The sequence below is a fragment of the Pagrus pagrus genome (genome assembly GCF_965226575.1).
Source record: "Pagrus pagrus genome assembly, chromosome: 18".
Taxonomy (NCBI): Eukaryota; Metazoa; Chordata; class Actinopteri; order Spariformes; family Sparidae; genus Pagrus; species Pagrus pagrus.
In genome coordinates this window covers 256977-276050 of record NC_140202.1, presented here as the reverse complement: position 1 = coordinate 276050, position 19074 = coordinate 256977, and the positions used below count along the sequence as shown (strand labels likewise).

Here is a 19074-nt window from a genome sequence, read left to right as displayed (position 1 = left end):
AGAGTATGCTTTGCGTTGTTGTAGCGTCCTCTCTGAGTAGTTGTGGTCAAATATATCCGGTTTCCACCAAGGGTGATTGTTTTCTTCTCCCACGCTTTTCCTTCACAGTAAACTGCTGGAAGTTGAGGACAGTGGCTGGCCAGTTTCTGGCTTTGAGACTAAGGCTCGATGCGCGCGTTGAATCTGGAGGTCAAAGTTTATAGAAAATTCTTCACGAAGTCATTTATCCATAAACTGTGCAACCAAGTTGCTCTTTGACTCTGCCTCCTCTTGTATGCCATAAATCCGTAAGTAATTCCGTCTCGACCTTGATTCCAAATTGTCTAGTTTGTCCATTATCATTTTCTGCTCTTGCATTATTTCGTGCAGTGCAGTTTGCTTCATGACTCCACGACTTGATTTCTTCTGTGCACGTCAGGGCAGCACTTATCTTCTCATCTTGCTCTCCAATGTCTGTTGTTATTTTTGCAAACTTCTGATCGATGTCTTCTTTGAGTTCTGTCGGCTCATTTCTCGCTGTAATTTCGTCTTTGAATGTTTTCAGGTCCTTTTTCAGTTCGTTTTGCAGGGCTTGGATCTGTTTGCTAATGCCATCCAGGCTGCTCTGAAATGTGGCCATGCTGGCTTCAGGTGTTAGCTTGCAAAAAAGGATAAGACAACTATCCAATTATGTTTTAAAAATGTATGTTTTACTCAGTGTCTCATGTTTCCCCTATTTGCATCTGGTAGTGACGCACCTCTGCCGCTGAAATGTGACCACTGCCGATGATTTATTTTTTGTTTTTGTTTTTTTCGAGAGGAGAGATGGAAAAGATGGAGAGGGGGAGAGAGTAGAGGAGTGGAGAGGGCTGTATTTTATGTCTTACATTAAGTCTATATTATTATGCACTATGTACACTTCATATAGCTACAGGTAGGCCTGGGCGATAAACCGTAAATTTACCGATACCGAAATTTACGACGATAACCGATGTCATTTTGCCCATGTCGGTACATTCGGTGTTTAAATTTTTTTTTAAAAAAAGTCGTTTTTGTCTTGTTTGGCTGTATGTGTAGGTAGGCTACCGGTATGTTCATGTCCCTTTAAGACGCTCGGCTGTACTAGGTATACAGCGTGTGTAGTCACGTGACTCCACGCCATCCAGTCTGTTACAAGAAGGGAAAGAGACGGTGAGACGGAGAAAATGGAGCACGCCGGTTCAAAAGATGAAGCGGTTGCTGCTGCGGTGGGTGCGGTAGTCGAAGTAGATCTGTTTAGAGTTTAGATTCTCTGCCCAAGCCCGAGGCCGGTTCGGGTCGATATTTTTCCACCACTATCCTCAGGCCAAGCCAGGCCTTTGATCAAGCATTTGTGTATGTTTGTTTTTTTTTTTTATCATTACTTTATTCATTTGCGATCCATTCCGTTCTGAATAAACAAACAATGCAGTGTACATGCTTCGTCCTTGTTGCTTTGTGATGTCTCCGATCCCCCTTGCCTGCGGGCCAGCTTAGGTACCTTTCTTTCACCCTTTTCTCTCCTTCCACATCGGACTGTCGTCTCTACTCTCTTCGTCTTTCGCGCTGCAGCCAGACAGGCAGGTGGTGACTCCGGTGTTGGTTTTTCAAAGTAGGGCGTGCAGCGTAGCGTAACATTTCATGAAAAACACCATTTTTTGTGCCAAAATTCACATTTCATACAATAATTTACATTAACATAAACATAAAACAAAATTAAAACAAGGTAAAAAAAACAACAACAAAAAAAACCAAAACATTATTCTGAAGGTGTGGCGGCTTTTGTTTTGCCATGGCGGTGCGCCACAATCAATTACATGTAGAGGAAACCCTGCATTACCCACTCAACAAAAGGAGGCGCTACATTGAATAACTGACTGTTACACCACGTATTTAAGAATTGTCGGGTTTAAATCAGGCTCGGGCCCGACACATATATCCATATTTAGAATTTGTTTATAAGAGACTGTATTTTTAATACTTTGTGTTTGAAGGAAATTTAAGTTACTTTAGTTTACTAAGTATACTTTTAAACCTGTTCAGTTGTTGTCATTTAAAGTAATCTGTGCTTTTCAGCTGTTCAATTGTGTGCTTATCAGTTGTTCTTAACTACTAAATAAATAATATAAATCTTAACTACAGTGTAGTTTTACAGTCCTTTAAAGTGGCATTTCTGTGCGCGCGGGGGGGTGGTTACTTATTGTTCATTTATCGTTATCGAGGTGAGTTGCTCAATATATATATATATATATATATATATGATTTGAGGCCATATCGCCCAGCCCTAGCTACAGGTCAATTAGCACTCCTGGGAGTAGAGCATATAAGCTGAGAAGAGGCAGACGCCTTCTTATAACTATAAAAACCAATGTTATATTATTTTGGGCTGTCACACACTAGTTACTAAAGTACAGAATGAAGAGGACTTCGTCTTATAACTTTAGAAACCAAAGTTGAGTTTTCTCACTACTGAAGCTTCATATCCAGACCAAGAGTAAAGCATTAAACATATAAACAAGGAACTTTGCAGCTCAACGATTGTGACAACAAGCATCGGGTAGATGTCAACACTGAAGGCAAGCAATGTTGAACAGGGAGTCAGTATTATCATTCTCGCAGAAGGAAAAAAAAACTGTCCTGCAACTTCTGTCTTCACAGTAACGTTACAGCAAACGCAGTCATTTGATAGAAATATGGGGGCAAACAATCTGAAATAAACAACATTCTGTTGATCCGTGTTGATATAATGACAGTAGGTATTCCACATGAACTGACTCTTTTCTTTATCCTGGAGGCCGGCCTACTGTGCTTGAGGGGCACCATGACGTGTGACAGCTGTCAACCAAAGACAGTTGACAGATTTCCTCAGAGATATAAATGATTATGTAGACAAGATTCATGAAAGATTGTCATAAATGTAAGTTATATTGCCACTGCAAATATTGTTAGATTCAAGTAAATTATCAGATTGATAACACAACATGGTGGTGAAGTTAATTCTTTAAAAAAGGATGAATAAAGTGAAATTGAATAATTGTGAGGAATGAATGACAGTAAGCTAGTCGCTAACCAGCACCTAGTGGATGTAAATGGTCAATTAGTGAATGATGGGGGTCACGCATAAACTAAAAGCTTGTTTGCCAAACCACATACAGTGGAGGAAATAATTATTTGATCCCTCACTGATTTTGTTAGTTCGCCCACTGACAAAGAAATGAACGGTCTATAATTTTAATAGTAGGTTTATTTTAACAGTGAGAGACAGAATATCAAAAAGAAAATCCAGAAAATCACATTAAATAAAAGATATAAATTATTTTGCAATTCATTGAGTGAAATAAGTATTTCATCCCCTATCGAAACATTTGTTAGTACTTGGTGGAGAAACCCTTGTATGCAAGTACAGAGGTCAGACGTTTTTTGTAGTTGATTACCAGGTTTGCACACATCTCAGGAGGAATTTTGGACCACTCCTCTTTGCAGATCCTCTCCAAATCCTTAAGGTTCCGAGGCTGTCGCTTGGCAACTCGAAGCTACAGCTCCCTCCACAGATTTTCTATAGGATTAAGGTCTGGAGACTGGCTAGGCCACTCCATGACCTTAATGTGCTTCTTTTTGAGCCACTCCTTTGTTGCCTTGGCTGTATGTTTTGGGTCATTGTCGTGCTGGAAGACCCATCCACGACCCATTTTAAGTGTCCTGGCTGAGAGAAGGAGGTTGTCACCCAGGATTTCACAGTAGAAGGCCCCATCCATCTTTCCCTCGATGCGGTGAAGTTGACCTGTCCCCTTAGCAGAGAAACACCCCCAAAGCATAATGCTTCCACCTCCATGCTTGACGGTGGGGATGGTGTTCTTGGGGTCATAGTCAGTATTCCTCTTCCTCCAAACACGGCGAGTTGAATTGATACCAAAGAGCTCGATTTTGGTCTCATCTTACCACATCACCTTCTCCCAATCATTCTCTGAATCATTCAGGTGTTCATTGGCAAACTTCAGATGGGCTTGTACATGTACCTTCTTGAGAAGGGGGACCTTACGGGTGCTGCAGGATTTTAATCCATTACGGCGTAGTGTGTTACCAATGGTTTTCTTGGTGACTGTGGTCCCAGCTGCCTTGAGATCATTAACAAGCTCCGCCCGTGTAGTTCTGGGCTGATCCCTCGCCTCTCTCATGATCATTGATACCCCACAAGGTGAGATCTTGCATGGAGCCCCAGATCGAGGGAGATTGGTGGTCATTTTGTGTTTCTTCCATTTTCGAATAATCGCACCAACAGTTGTCTCCTTCTCACCCGGCTTCTTGCCAATGGATTTGTAGCCCATTCCGGCCTTGTGCAGGTCTACAATCTTGTCCCTGATGTCCTTAGACAGCTCTTTGGTCTTGCCCATGATGGAGAGGTTGGTGTCTGATTGATTGATTCTGTGGACAGGTGCCTTTTATACAGGTAACAAGTTCAAACCAAAGGCCGAAGATTGAGATTAGGAGTCATTTCTTAAAGTGAGAGGACTAATCTGTGGGAGCGGATATGGATTTCTATACATGGGAGCGTGGAGCAGAGGACTTGCAATTCACCACCATAACGCTAGAGGCGTGTGTGTGGCAAAACGGCTGGATAGTAGTAATCACTACTATCCATGACGAATACTATCCTTACCGTTAACCACTACTACTGTTATCACTAGTAATCACATTTCCATGTGCATTTCATTGTTGTTGCTGTGATGCCTCTTTATGTGCTTTCATTCCTGTCAACCATCCATTATAATTGTATACATTGTGATCTCGTTGATCTGCTCTGTACATGCGACATCTATTGCACGTCTGTCCGTCCTGGGAGAGGGATCCCTTCTCTGTGGCTCTTCCTGAGGTTTCTTCCGCATTTTTTTTTTTCCCTGTTAAAAGGGCTTTTTTTTGGGGGCAAGTTTTTCCTCACTCGAATCGAGGGTCGAAGGACAGAGGGTGTCGTCTCTGTACAGATTGTAAAGCCCTCTGAGGCAAACTGTGATTTGTGAATTTGGGCTATACAAATAAAATTTGATTTGATTTGATTTGATTTGACTAGTATCTTTGGCTGGACGACAACCGCCGTTAAACACGAAGAAGAAGAAGAAGAAGGAGCTTTTCGCGTGGTGAATCGATAAGACTGGAGGAGTCTTATCGATTCACCACGCGTGTTAATTTCGTCAGACGAGACGAGACGAAAAATATTCGTCAACGATGTTTTTTTTCATGACGAAAACGAGACGAAGACGAGATGAAATCAATGCCCTTAAACACTGACTGTGACGAAATTAACACGCATTTTTTGTTGACGAAAAAAGACGAGACGAAATCTACTTAATCAAATAAAAACTTATTAATATACTTACTAATACAATGTGTCTCTTTTTTCGTCACAGACTTTTAAATTACAATCCAAAAAGTGCCTTCACTGGATGCGCGTCAGTTTTTTTCTCCTCCTGCGCTGCTGCCAGGGGTGTGTGTGTGTGCGCGCACGCCTGAGTGAGGAGCACACAACACCGGTACTCTGTGCTAAGTGCGGGGAGTACAAACAGAGCTTCTCTGGTGAAACGTACTACAGAGTAATTTAATGTGTTAAGCCGTGTTTCAATAAATGTATTCCTGCCTGATAAAACGTATTATTCCTGAGATGTCGTAGCTTCATCTGGGTCGATTTACCTGCTTAAAAAAATAAGATTTGGTGGGATCTTTGGCAACCTATTTACCTATCTTACTTCAGACATCACGTCAGCAGTTTTTTTGGTTCACATCGGTGTGGCACTGGCCGACAGAAAGCAGCAACACGTGTCTTTGCAGCTGCTCCTCTAGCAACGTAGCATTCCTAATCATTCAACATGTGGAGCTACTTCATCAGGTAATAATGACATAAATCTTGTGAGATGAGTGAGAAAAAGACTAAAATGAATCTAGTGGTTTGACTAGATTAATTGTGATTAACATTACTGTCAATCTGCTTTCAAAGACTAAAAAAAGACTATTGACTAAAACTATACTAAAATACTTGGATTTTCTTTGACTAAAACTAGACTAAAACTTTTCGTCGACTAAAATGGTGACGTTGGATACAGTATGTATACAGCATCTTTCATGGACCCAGAGTCGAGTTTTCTTTTAGCTTGATGAATGAGGTCATTGACCATAGAAATGGAAACATGAACATTTCAACATTCAATGCTATTCAAACGGTCCAGGGAGAAGACAGCTGTGGAGTTCTTCAAAAGGGGGGATGTGCAGTACGGGGAGGTGGACTGCACACTGTGCAAGAACGCCCCCCGCCAATATCCCTCTCACCTTTTTCAGCCCTGACCTGTTTGCATGCTTGTTGATGATACCAATGATGTTTTGTTTTGCCAATGTTTTAGGTCGGAAATCTCACCCAGTCAAGTCAAAACAAAGAGGGACTCGAACTCCACAGCCTGCTGACCGACACGCACATCCAGGTAGAACACACACATGAACACACAAAGCTGTTAGAGCAAATAAACAAAAGAATCCTTAGTGACTGTGAAAGAATAGTGACTGTCACTGCTCCAGTCATGTAGCTTAGTCATATGTGTGTGTTTGTGTGTGTGTTTTGTAGTCATTGCTCCTGGCCCATGACGGCATAGCAGAGAGGGAAATGCAGCCTGAGCTGCTGCTCACCCAAGGAGAAACACTGACCCAGTGGGGAGGAGAGACTGTCAAGATAGCTCGTATAGAGAAAGCCCAAGACATACCACTGGTAAGATACAACACTCATTCAAACCCTGTCAGTTATGTGGAGACCCTTTGGCTTTAGTGAACACACTACAGGACAAAATGAAGCCAAATGTAAATACGGTTGTAAAACAGTTTCAGCAAAGGAAACTTGAAATTTCTTCATCACAGCATAATCATACAGCATGGAGTGTGCATGGCCAAGAAAAAGGACATAAACATACTCACTTCCTGCACATTTCAGTTGCAGCAGTCTTTCATAGTCTGTTAAGTATTTGCTAGTGTCACTCACTCCATACACTAAAACATGAATGGAATAAGATGACAGAAGCCATAAAAAGTCAGATTCAAGTCTATTTATTTTATAGTCACAAAGCATGTAAGACTACTTTACTTTGCTTTTCTAATTAAGCAAACAATTGTGTAAAATGTAAAATACAAAATATGTAAATTAACTGTCTCCTAGAGTCATAATTATGCTTTTGTATAAACATATAACTTGATTTTGGACTGAATGATTCATCTTAATGTTATCACAATGGCCATATGGCCAAATGCAATATTCAAATCACAGAAGCTGCAGTTTTTTGATAAAGTTAAAATGTATGACAACATACTATTATAATGATGTACTGTATTGCTGCAGAGATGGCCTACAAATCTCCATCTCCAGATGTAAGAAAAAAAAATTATTTAGACCCCAACAAACATCATCATGATTCTGAGTCTAGTTTTATTGGTGGAAATGAAAATTGTGATGCAAAAATGATTATTTCCACGAATCAGAATCGTGTCGCAATCATAATATCTGTCAGAAATAATTGCTATATGATTTTTTGCCATATCATGCAACACTAATCTGAAGTAAGTAAAGTGTGATAAGTTATCATGGTAATGAGGTCCTACTTTCCCCAGCCGTGGGGCTGCTATAAGGCTTAGAAGCTTTAGCGCCCAAGTAGCTAAGGCTTATGGGAAATGTCAGCAGTAGTTGAACTGAAGATTCTGTGCCCTCTTTTAAATATTATACACTGTTTTTGCTCTCTGTTTAGCATTTTAAGCTTACCTTTAGGATAAATAAACTTTTAATAGATGTGGCAGTAACAGAGATTCATTCATAAAATGCTTTATCTTCTGTGGGATCAGTATACAGTAAATAACAGTCATGTCCATCTGTCTTTCTGTATGTGTCCTGTAGGGGGCAACCGTTCGTAATGAAATGGACAGTGTAGTGATCAGTCGCATTGTTCGAGGTGGAGCAGCTGAACGGAGTGGACTTCTGTCTGAAGGAGATGAAATATTGGAGATAAATGGCATCGAGATCAGAGGGAAAGATGTCAACCAAGTCTTTGATATTCTTGTAATTATGTCCATGTACACAACACAGTTCTTTAATGTAGTGATCAATATACATTACTGTGCAAAAGTTTAAGGCAGGTGTGAACAAATGCTGTAAACTAGGAATGCTTTCAAAAATATAAATAATAGTTTATTTTTATCAATTTACAAAATGCAAAGTGAGCGAACAAAAGAAAAATCTAAATCAAATCAATATTTTTGAGTCAAGATTTGAATTATTTAGCTGTAGCAGAAGGCATTTTGTTTGCCTAAGGGCTGCAGAGCGGTACAATGATGAATGTCTGTCTGCAGGCAACAGTGAAGCATGGTGGATGTTCCTTGCAAGTTTGGGGCTGCATTTCTGCAAATGGAGTCGGAGATTTGGTCAGGATTAATGGTGTCCTCAATGCTGAGAAATACAGGCAGATACTTATCCATCATGCAATACCATCAGGGAGGCATATGATTGGCCCCAAATTTATTCCGCAGCAGGACAACGACCCCAAACATACAGCCAATGGCCGCGTTTCCCAGATTTGTTAGAAGCTCTTAAGTGCTAAGATCTTCTTAGGAACGCTCTTAAGAACGCTGTGAAAGGAGGATGTGTTTCCCAGAGTCGCACTTAGCTTAAGAAGATCTTTCACTAAGAAGGAAATGTAAGATCGAGCTGACCCACTCTTAACAGCCTTCTTAGCGACCAAATGCTCAGTGATCAAGCCGCCTCAGGGAAATTTATATCCTCCACTTTTCAAAATAATAAAACAATGCTCAATGTTGAAATGCGCTCATAGCTGCGGACCACTGGCGCAAGAAACATAGGCTAATAGTAGAAGAAAAAAAAACTTTTTATTGAATTAGACGTTTAAGTTTTCCACACACATCTGCATATATGAGTTTATAGTACTACACATAAAAAAACAACAACCCTGTGGCATTTCACAGATATCAAGGAAACAGATGTAATTGAACTCAGCTGAACCTCATCCAGAGAGGCTTCACCTGCTACTCTATATAAATGCGTTGCCAAAGTCCGCGCGTGTGAGAAACCATGGCTGCAATACAGCACATTCTCGCTGCGAACCAACAGCGTCGCCGTGCGCGAAGCCAGACGGTTTACATAAATGCATACGTGCGTCAACACTTCTCCCCACTGGACGTGCTGTCAGACCGGGCTGTCCAGGCAAAGTACCGGCTGCCCCATGCGGAGATCCAACGACTGATCACTCTGGTGTCTCCACACATCCAGAGAGCAACCGGCTGCAATTTTGGCCTCAGCCCGGAGGTGCAGCTCCTGGCTGCGCTGCGTTTTTACGGAGTGTGGCAGCTGTGACACCGATTCTCCTGCGCCATGCCCGGACCCACATAAAGTTGCCCACCACACGGGACGAGGTCCGCCAGGTCCACCAAGGGTTCCACGCAGTGGCTGGGACCCCCCGGGTGATCGGTGTGGTGGATGGCACCCTCATTCCAATCCACAATCCCTCCCTGGTGGATCCGTGCTGGATCGGTAGAAAGCACTACGCGGCCATCAACACACCCACACACACACACACACCCGCACCCACACCCCCCTCACACACACACGATACATGCGTAGCCTAATTGCACCTGTGTGGGGGGACCACGGGGCGCTGTGTGTGACTTATGCGCTGATAAAGAGGTGGGTGATCGATTTGCCTGGCATTGATTGATTCAGTTTCAGCAGCACCGCGGTGGACAGCTCCCACTAAGAGCTTCTTAAGAAGCTTCTTTGGCTTGATCTTAAGGTTCTCCTAAGAAGGCAGGTAAGAACGCATCTGGGAAACACCCGTATCTTAGCGGTCCTTCTTAGCCGAACCCTTCTGAAGAGCCTTCTTAAGTCCTTAAGAACGATCGAATCTGGGAAACGCGGCCAATATCATTATTATTATTAACTATCTTCAGCGTAAAGAACAGGAAGTCCTGGAAGTGATGGTATGGCCCCCACAGAGCCCTAAGCCCCTCAACATCAACATCAAAGTTTACTTATCATCACTCCAGCTGCCTTCTCAACTGCCTACTCATTCTCACACTCCCCGGTCAAGGAGGAGGAACTGGACCCCTCATCTTACCCAAGTGGTCCTACCAGGTCCTTACCCTTGACCACCTACCCAGATCTGCATTTGAATTCCACGCTGTCTCTGTCACCCTTCCTTTCAAGCTCAACGTTGTGGTGATCTAATGCCCTCCCGGTCCTCTCTGCGACTTCTTTGATGAGATGGACGCCTGTTATCCTCCCTCTCGGCTGTTGGAATCGCTGCGAACCATTAGATCGGTGTACGAGCAGCAAAGAGAAAATGGAAAAAATCACATCATCCTGATGACCTTGCTCACTACCACCACCTCCTCTCTGACTTCACATCAACTGTTTCAGCAGCCAAATCTGCCTTCTACCTGTAAAAGATCAACTCCTCTGCCTCCAACCCATGGAAATTATTCTGCAGGTTCTCTTCCCTCCTCACCCCTCCTACCCCTCCCTCACTGCTGATGACTTTGCAACTTACTTTACCAAGAAAGTAAAAGACATCAGCTCCTCATTTACTCCTATACCCTTCCAGAAAGCACCTCCCCCAACCCTCACCTATGACAGCCTTACCTGCTTCAGCCCTCTCTCCTCTGAAGATGTTCCCACAGTGATGTCTAACCGTGCCACCACCTGATTCCCTCCTCTCTTCTCCAAAACACCTCGCACGATATCTTGCCTTTCCTCACCACCCTGATCAACTCCTCCCTCACTTCAGGCCGTATTCCAGCTCCTTTCAAGACAGCTACAGTAAAGCCACTCCTAAAGAAACCCACCCTAGACTTCTCTCATTCCTCTCTAAAACCCTGGAACGTGCCATCTACAACCAACTGTCCTCCTACCTTTCACAAAACAACCTCCTTGACCCTACCCAGTCAGGCTTCAGGACTGCTCACTCCACTGAGACAGCACTCCTCACAGTGACTGAGTCACTCCGTGCCGCCAAAGCCTCGCCCCACTCGTCAGTCCTCATTCTCCTCGACTTATCCTATGACACAGTCAACCACCAAACCCTCCTCTCCACTCTGGCCGAACTTGGCATCGCTGACTCTGCTCTAACCTGGTTCACATCATACCTGACAAATCGCACCTTTCAGGTCACGTGGAATGAGTCCTTGTCCAAACCCTGCTTTCTGGAAACTAGTTTCCCTCAAGGCTCAGTACTAGGACCATTTCTGTTTTCACTATACACTAGATCACTAGGCTCTGCAATCACATCACATGGATTCTCTTACCACTGTTATGCTGACGACACCCAACTGTTCCTCTCCTTTCCCCCATCCTTCAATACCCACGTTGCAACACGCATCTCAGAATGTCTGACAGACATCTTCGCTTGGACAACTGTGCATCATCTCAAGCTCAAGCTAACCCTAACCCTAAACAGTTGCAACGTATCCAGAACGGTGCAGCGCACCTAGTTTTCAATCTACCCAAATTCTCCTATGTGACCCCCCCCTCCTCCGTGACCTCCACTAGCTTCCTGTTGCGGCCCACATCCGATTCAAGACCATGGTGCTTGCTTTCAAGGCTGTCAAAGGAACTGCACCCATCTACCTCCGAACACTGGTCAGACCACATGACCCAGCACTTCGCTCTACTACGTCAGCTGGCTGGCACCGCCATCGCTAAGAGCAAACAAAGGCCGCTCAGCGAAGTCGCGACTCTTCTCCGCTCTGGCGCCCCAGTGGTGGAACGAACTCCAGACCAATGTCAGGACAGCAGAGTCACTCGCCATCCTCCGCAAAAGACACAAAACTCACTTGTTCAGACATCACCCCGACCCCGCATCGCATGACACTTACCCCCACCAAAAACAAAAAAATAAAGCAAATTATTATATGCACTTGCCTTACCCTTAGCACTTACATCATAGCACTTATGTACTTAAGGTATCTTTGATAAATAGAAGCTACTTTGCTCAGATGGGGGCTTGCAAATTGTTTCTATTTTTTCTTTTCTACTTTATCAACGGTGATATGTTGTGGTTTCTTTCTTGTGACAAATGTATTTATTGTAAGTCACTTTGGACAAAAGCGTCTGCTAAATGACTTAAATCTAAATCAAAATCGTCAAGTCTGTCTGGGATTACATGAAGAAACGGAAGGATTTGAGGAAGCATACAGCCACAGAAGATCTGTAGTTAGTTCTCCAAGATGTTTGGAACAACCTCTCAGCCGAGTTCCTTCAAAAACTGTGTGCAAGTGTACCTAGAAGAATTGATGCTGTTTTGAAGGCAAACCAAATATTGATTTGATTTAGATATCTCTTCTGTTCATTCACTGCATTGTGTTAATTGATGAAAATAAACTATTGACACATATTTGAAAGCATTCTTAATTTACAGCATTTTTTCACACCTGCCTAAAACTTTTGCAGAGTACTGTACATCTAAAAAATAGCCTTGTTTTGCTGTCCAATATCTCGTTGTACCTCCATCACACTGATTTCTGATTTAAGATTTTGTACAACAGTTTCCTTCGTGTTGATGGTAGTATTTACTGCTGCTTTCATTACATGAAGTACAATAGCGTAAGAGCAACAAAGCAATAAGGTTAAATGCAAAATGGAAAAAAATGGTCCCTTACAGTATAGGTGATGAAGCCAAGCTGATAAATAAGAAGTGCTTTTCTCCTCCTCTCTTTTGTTTGTCAGGCGGACATGCACGGCCTCCTGACCTTTGTACTTATTCCCAGCACTCATAGCAAACCTTCTCCTGTCAAAGAAAATGTGGTGAGTTCTGCATCGGAACATTTCTATAAAAGTAGAAATAATACTGTGTTGACAGAAATGAGGTTTTAAAATGCCTCAATTGTTTTCCTGTTGGAAATGTAAACTCAGTCCAACTTCTCATGAATCTCCAAGTCACTTCTGTCTTCTGTCTCTCCTCCAGATCCATGTGAAGGCGCATTTCGACTATGACCCATCAGATGACCCTTATGTGCCGTGCAGAGAGCTGGGCTTGTCCTTCCAGAAAGGAGATATTCTCCACATCATCAGCCAGTCAGACCCCAACTGGTGGCAGGCTTACAGGGACGGAGATGAGGATAACCAGCCACTGGCTGGACTTGTACCAGGTACTACTGTCTGTCTGTGGCTCAGATCTCTGTTTTGTTTGTTTGTTTGTTTGTTTGTTTGTTTGTTTTTGGGTTTCATTTGAAGACTGTTTAGTGAAATGCACAAGATGGTTGGATGTAACTCCACTGGATAAGAGTGTGTTCCACTCTGTACTGCACCATATGACTGCTCTTTGTTTTCTCTCATATTCTCTATTTTTCACCCACAGGGAAGAGTTTCCAACAGCAGAGAGAAGCCATGAAACAAACCATAGAAGAAGACAAGGAGCCTGAGAAATCAGGTCAGTTCCACTATAACTCTTACACCTGATGACTGTGATAAAAATGGATGTGTTCATGAATGAGCTTAACAGTGTGAAGTTGAAGTTGTCTGCTTGTTTTTTTAGGGAAGCTGTGGTGTGCAAAGAAGAACAAGAGGAAGAGAAAGAAGCTGCTTTACAACAGTCACAGGAACGATGGTATGGTGTTACCATTTTTATTTTAGTATCAGCTTAGATTTGGAATAGTTGTTGCATGATCAAACCCACAAGTATTGAAAAAATGTTGTTTGATATTCTCACTTTCTCCTTCTAATCTGTCTACTTACGGTTTTTCCTTTGGACCATAACATAACTTTTTCATTCGGTTCTTTCTTTTCATTGGCCTAGATGTTGATAATGAGGAGATTCTCACCTATGAGGAGATGGCTCTATACCACCAGCCAGCCAACAGAAAGCGTCCGATTGCACTGATTGGTCCGACTAGCTGCGGGCAGGCAGAGCTTAGGCAGAGGCTGCTCAGCAACCAACCAGAACGGTTCGCTGGAGCTGTACCTCGTAAGACTGACAAGCAAACACACACACACACACACACACACACACACACACACACACACACTGTGCACTATAGCACACACTTCTTGTTTTTGTACTAACCTGTGTGTGTGTGTGTTGTAGACACCACGCGAAGCCGTCGAGAAGGTGAGCTGAGTGGTCGGGATTACCACTTTGTGTCTCGTCAGACTTTTGAGGCAGAACAGGCAGTAGGTAAGATTTTGTTACTGAATACTGACAGATATGAATTGATTATTTGGTCTGACAATCTTCAGGAGCTGTCTAACTTCAACTTCAGCTTCAGTTTATTTAAAGTGCACGTCACCCAGAGAGTCTCTGTACACTAAGTCAGTAAAAACAGGAAAACATAATATTACATGTAAAAATGCACACACATTCATAAGCACTCATACACACAAATACACAGATAAAAGTGCCAAGTGACTGCGGTAGGAATGCAGACAATGAGCTCTGTGGCAGTTGGGGTGAAATGAATGTTACAGCTATGCAGGCAGGCACTATAGAACTGTAAGTATAAACTTCTTATTATGCCTTGCATCATAATAATCCAGTAGCTAGACAAAATTACAGATGGTGATTGTTTGTGGAAAACTTGAAGACAATGAGACTACACAAGTCAAGTCAAATTTATTTACATAGCACATTTCAAACACTGGTAAACTCAGTGTGCTTTACAGTAAAACATAGAAAAACATTTTTCTTAAAAGGAACTTTCATTTTTTAATTGATTCTGGTAGCCTCTGTGGACTAAAAATGACAACGGAGAGACAAAGTTAGCTTTGTTCTAGAACTTTATTCTGTTTTATATTATTAATATTTTTTAAATTGACTTTTTACGCATAATACTTTATTTCATCTTTACTTATCTTTCATATTTTATATTTTATTATTTTAACTATTCATTGTATTGCAGTTGGTGTGCATTAGTCTTAAAATCCATCTTTGTTTTCTTAATATCCCATGTTTTTGTTCTCAATCACTTGTAAAGCACTTTGAATTGCATTTTCATTTGTTTGAAAGGTGCTATATAAATTGTGATTGATTGTGTTCAATGTGATTTGACTGCAAGTCATATCAGTTAAAGAACCCAAATACTGTAACTGTAAATTAATTTTGTTATTGTTATATCTCTGATATCGCTTTCAAATGTTCATATATGGTGCCATTAAGCCTGACAAAAAAAAAACAACAACAATAATGGCATGCCTTGCTAACTCTTACAGTGACAGTATCATAAGCCTGGAACTAAATTGAGCACTGGGTTTGAAGGCTGAAGTATAATTTTCAGACTGAACTGAGAAAATGAAATGTGACAACACATCACACAGTGTATAGTGCTATAAAAATGTCCAAGTGATATAGTATAGACATCTTTTTCCTGGTGTAAAGAACTGATACCACGTCAACGCTCGAATAAATATGTAATTCTTTCCTCCTGTTTTTCTCAGGTAAGCTGATCGAGTCTGGCGAGTTTGAGAAGAACCTGTACGGGACTAGTACAGACTCTGTGAGACAGATCATCAACACTGGAAAAATCTGTGTGCTCTGTCTGCACACACAGGTTGGTACACACACGGACCGAGTAAAGTGTCAGAGAGAGTGGAGAGAGAATCTTCAATTACAGAACATATGTGCAAAAGTTACATTCTTTGTGCGTGTGTACAGGCTCTAAAGGTGCTGAGAAGTTCGGACTTGAAGCCTTACATCATCTTCATAGCTCCGCCCTCCCAGGAAAGACTCCGAGCCTTATTGGCTAAAGATAACAAGAACCCAAAGGTTCCTGTCTAACTGTCTACACTGTCTGTTTGCACTTAAATAATAAATAAATAAATATCACTGGTGTTTACATCTCCAAAATGTTGCCTCCGTAATATGTATGTGTGTGCTGTGTGTTGAAAACAGCCCGAGGAGCTGCGCGATATCATCGAGAAAGCCAGGGAGATGGAGCAGAGCTGCGGTCACCTGTTTGATGCCGTCATCGTCAACATAGACCAGGACAAAGCCTACAGCGAGCTGCTACGACTCATCAACAAACTGGATACCGAACCCCAATGGGTGCCCTGCTCCTGGCTGCGTTGAAAACACACAAACATACACACCCACCCACACACACACACACACACTAGTTACGGAGTAGATCATGGAGTGCACACACAGAAGAATTTACTTTGAGAGTTATGGCGTAGTATTAGGGCCACTGATCTTGAGAGTCACAGTGTTGTGTGATAAAATTGTCTTTTTATGAGAAAACATCCCAATATTATATAATATAATGTTGTAATTTTACAACATAAGGTCATAATATTATGATACAACTTTACAAAAACAACCATAATATTACAATATTTAGTAATTTTATGAGGAAAAGACATAACAGTATGAGATATGTAATTTTTAATTTTACAAAAAAAATATACAATTATAAGAATGAGTTCTAATTTTATATTTTCATTTCAAAGGTGAAAATTTCTGATTAAAGTTTGATTTCATTAGAACATAACATTACAGGGAACATGTTTTTAGAACAAAATGCTGTTCATTGTTTAAAAAAATTGCATTGATTAGTTGACATATGTATGTTTGAGTATATCTTGACAGTCATATATTCAATCACATATTAACACTGTATAGTAACTATTAGAGCTATGTTACACGCAGAGCATTGATGTGTGCAGTATGCTAATTATGACAGTTGTTCCTGACTGCCTTTCACAACATTTCAATACAGTCATGAAGTCCACTGGACTATATTCTGTGATGCTATGAATGTGTTCTCTGAGCTCTTTGGCTCAGCTGCCTGGAGGTAACCAAGTCGCAACTGTGCCACAGCCGCTGCTTCAAACACGTCCTGTTGTGTAATGTATGCATTGTGTAATTGGTTTAATTTCATTTCACTATCCTACAATTTAAAATGATAAGGTGCTTATTAGTGAAACATGACATCATGTCATCCATATCTCCATATTTATTAACAGCCCTGAGCTGCTAACTATGTGCGTCTTGTAATATTACAACTTAAATTTGAATTATTTTGGTAAAGTTACATAATTATTCCGTTATATTACGGCTTTCTCTAATAAATCCATGAATTAATTCTATAACTCTTATCGATAACATGACATTTTTGTTCTCAAAATAAACATATTGTTAGAATACTTAATTCTCAAAATATTCCATTTTTCTCTAGAAATTTAAGACTATATATTTATATTTATATATTGTGTATATCTCATGGTATTATGAGTTATCTTAAAAAAACTGTATTCGTCTAACATTACAAATAGTTTTCTCATAAAACTTTAACTCATTTCTACAGCTTTTTTCAAACATAAATGCTTGAAACTCATCATTTTGACTTTCTTTTATGATATTTCATTTTCTCATCTACAGCTGTATTTCTGGTAATACTATGATTTCATCTTAAAATTGTTGAATTACGACGGTTTCTCATGCAAGACTTTTCCTCATAAAACTAGTATTTTTTCTCATAAAATTACAACTTTATTATTAAAATATTATGATTTGTCCTGTTTTGCAAACATCTTCTCATAACATTACCCCTTTCTGGAAATCTCAGATTTCTTTGTTAGCATTGATCCAATCCTCTGTTACACAGCAGAGAGCACACGGCACACAATCAGAATCTTCTAGAATGTACAGTATTGACCTGGTGGCACTGGTAATTATAAACACATACAATTTAAAGTTTTTGACTGTTAACTTTCTTGAAAGGGAGGAAACCCTCAACAAACTGATCTTGGATGGTGCCTTACTCATCAATAATATTTTTTGTTCAGCAGTGACTTATATGATACTGATCTCTTTGTTTATCATCACAATTCTTCATAAGACCAAAATATGGACCTTTTTCTGTTTGTTTTACTTTAAGAGTTTTTTTTCTCAGAGGTGTGGGGCCTTATTCATGATGCAAACTTTGACTTCATCCTGTGATCATTTCAACCATTATATGATTAAAAATATTTGAATTATGACAGTCAATTATTTATTATTCTGTCTGCAGTGCTGAGAATGAATGTAAACATTTGATTTTGTATTCAAGCTTCTTGATTTTTTTTTAATTAAACAGCTCTCGCTTGAAACACAGAACTTGTACAAATCAGGGCCCCTGGTGAGGAATAAATGTGAAAATCACACACTAACACACACTCTGTACCCATTGTACACACCACAGCAGTGCATTAGATACTGACTTTCCTCTTTGCTAAGGAGTCTGCAGACTTCTGATTACTGACTGACTGACTGGTTTCTGACTGGCTCTCCCCTTAAAACGAGCAATATTGCAATAAACGCTTAAATTAAAGGACCCAGCACTTGTTACTTCCTGCCTGTTTTTCTGACTGACACAACAGACTCTTTGTGTCTCCGATCACATTTGAGTAGAAACAGCCTCTGAATCTGAGGGGTGACAAAAGTGTGTGTGTGTGTGTGTGTGTGTGCGCCAGTCTTTGAAGACAGTGAAGTATTACTGTGACCTAAAGTAGACCTGACACCATATCACTGTTATCACCTGGTAGATCATTTATATATTTGTAATATTAAAGATAGATAAGTCCAAAAAGCACCAATGGGGGGTGGAGCTAAGTGGAATTAACTGTATTGAATGTAAAGTTTATTGATGCCACTTCTTGTTTATCAGACATCACTTCTTGAGAAAATCAGATTTTTGTATGAATATCCACAATGAATAAATAAATAGATGATTGATAGAAATCACAGGCTGATTTTGTCTTTTGTTTTTTTATGTTATGTCTTTTTCACATTCATATTAATTGTAGTATTCCCCATCCCCTCTCTTCAGCCCCTTACTCTTTAAACTAATAAGGAGGAAAACATATGTGTACTACAGACGCACAGGCTGTGTGAGTGTGTTGGTTTTTTGTTTTTTTGTTTTTTAAAGGTTTCTTTAAATATATTTTTTTTAGGTCTCATTTATGAACATTGCCTACACACAAAATGGGCATACATCACTTCCCACATCAACATTGTGATCTATAAAAACAAACTTGACAGGAGAATGTCCGCACCTGTAAGCAAACTCTCACCCATGCCT

The 19074-nt window shown here is 40.8% G+C and overlaps 1 protein-coding gene across 2 annotated transcripts in view; it reads left to right on the top strand.

Moving 5' to 3' along the window:
• The window catches only part of pals1a (protein associated with LIN7 1, MAGUK p55 family member a), a 74709-nt gene extending 55975 nt beyond the window's left edge, over window positions 1-18734 (top strand). For both annotated transcript variants that reach the window (XM_084380844.1, XM_084380843.1), the window contains exons 6-17: window positions 6384-6461; window positions 6602-6742; window positions 7913-8074; window positions 12749-12826; window positions 12987-13170; window positions 13380-13451; window positions 13557-13628; window positions 13818-13985; window positions 14106-14195; window positions 15452-15564; window positions 15669-15779; window positions 15906-18734. In XM_084380844.1, the coding sequence (XP_084236970.1) occupies window positions 6384-6461; window positions 6602-6742; window positions 7913-8074; window positions 12749-12826; window positions 12987-13170; window positions 13380-13451; window positions 13557-13628; window positions 13818-13985; window positions 14106-14195; window positions 15452-15564; window positions 15669-15779; window positions 15906-16082 (1446 nt within the window). In that variant the 3' untranslated portion in view covers window positions 16083-18734. The remainder of the gene's footprint in view (window positions 1-6383; window positions 6462-6601; window positions 6743-7912; window positions 8075-12748; window positions 12827-12986; window positions 13171-13379; window positions 13452-13556; window positions 13629-13817; window positions 13986-14105; window positions 14196-15451; window positions 15565-15668; window positions 15780-15905) is intronic.
• The last annotated feature ends 340 nt before the right edge of the window (window positions 18735-19074 follow it).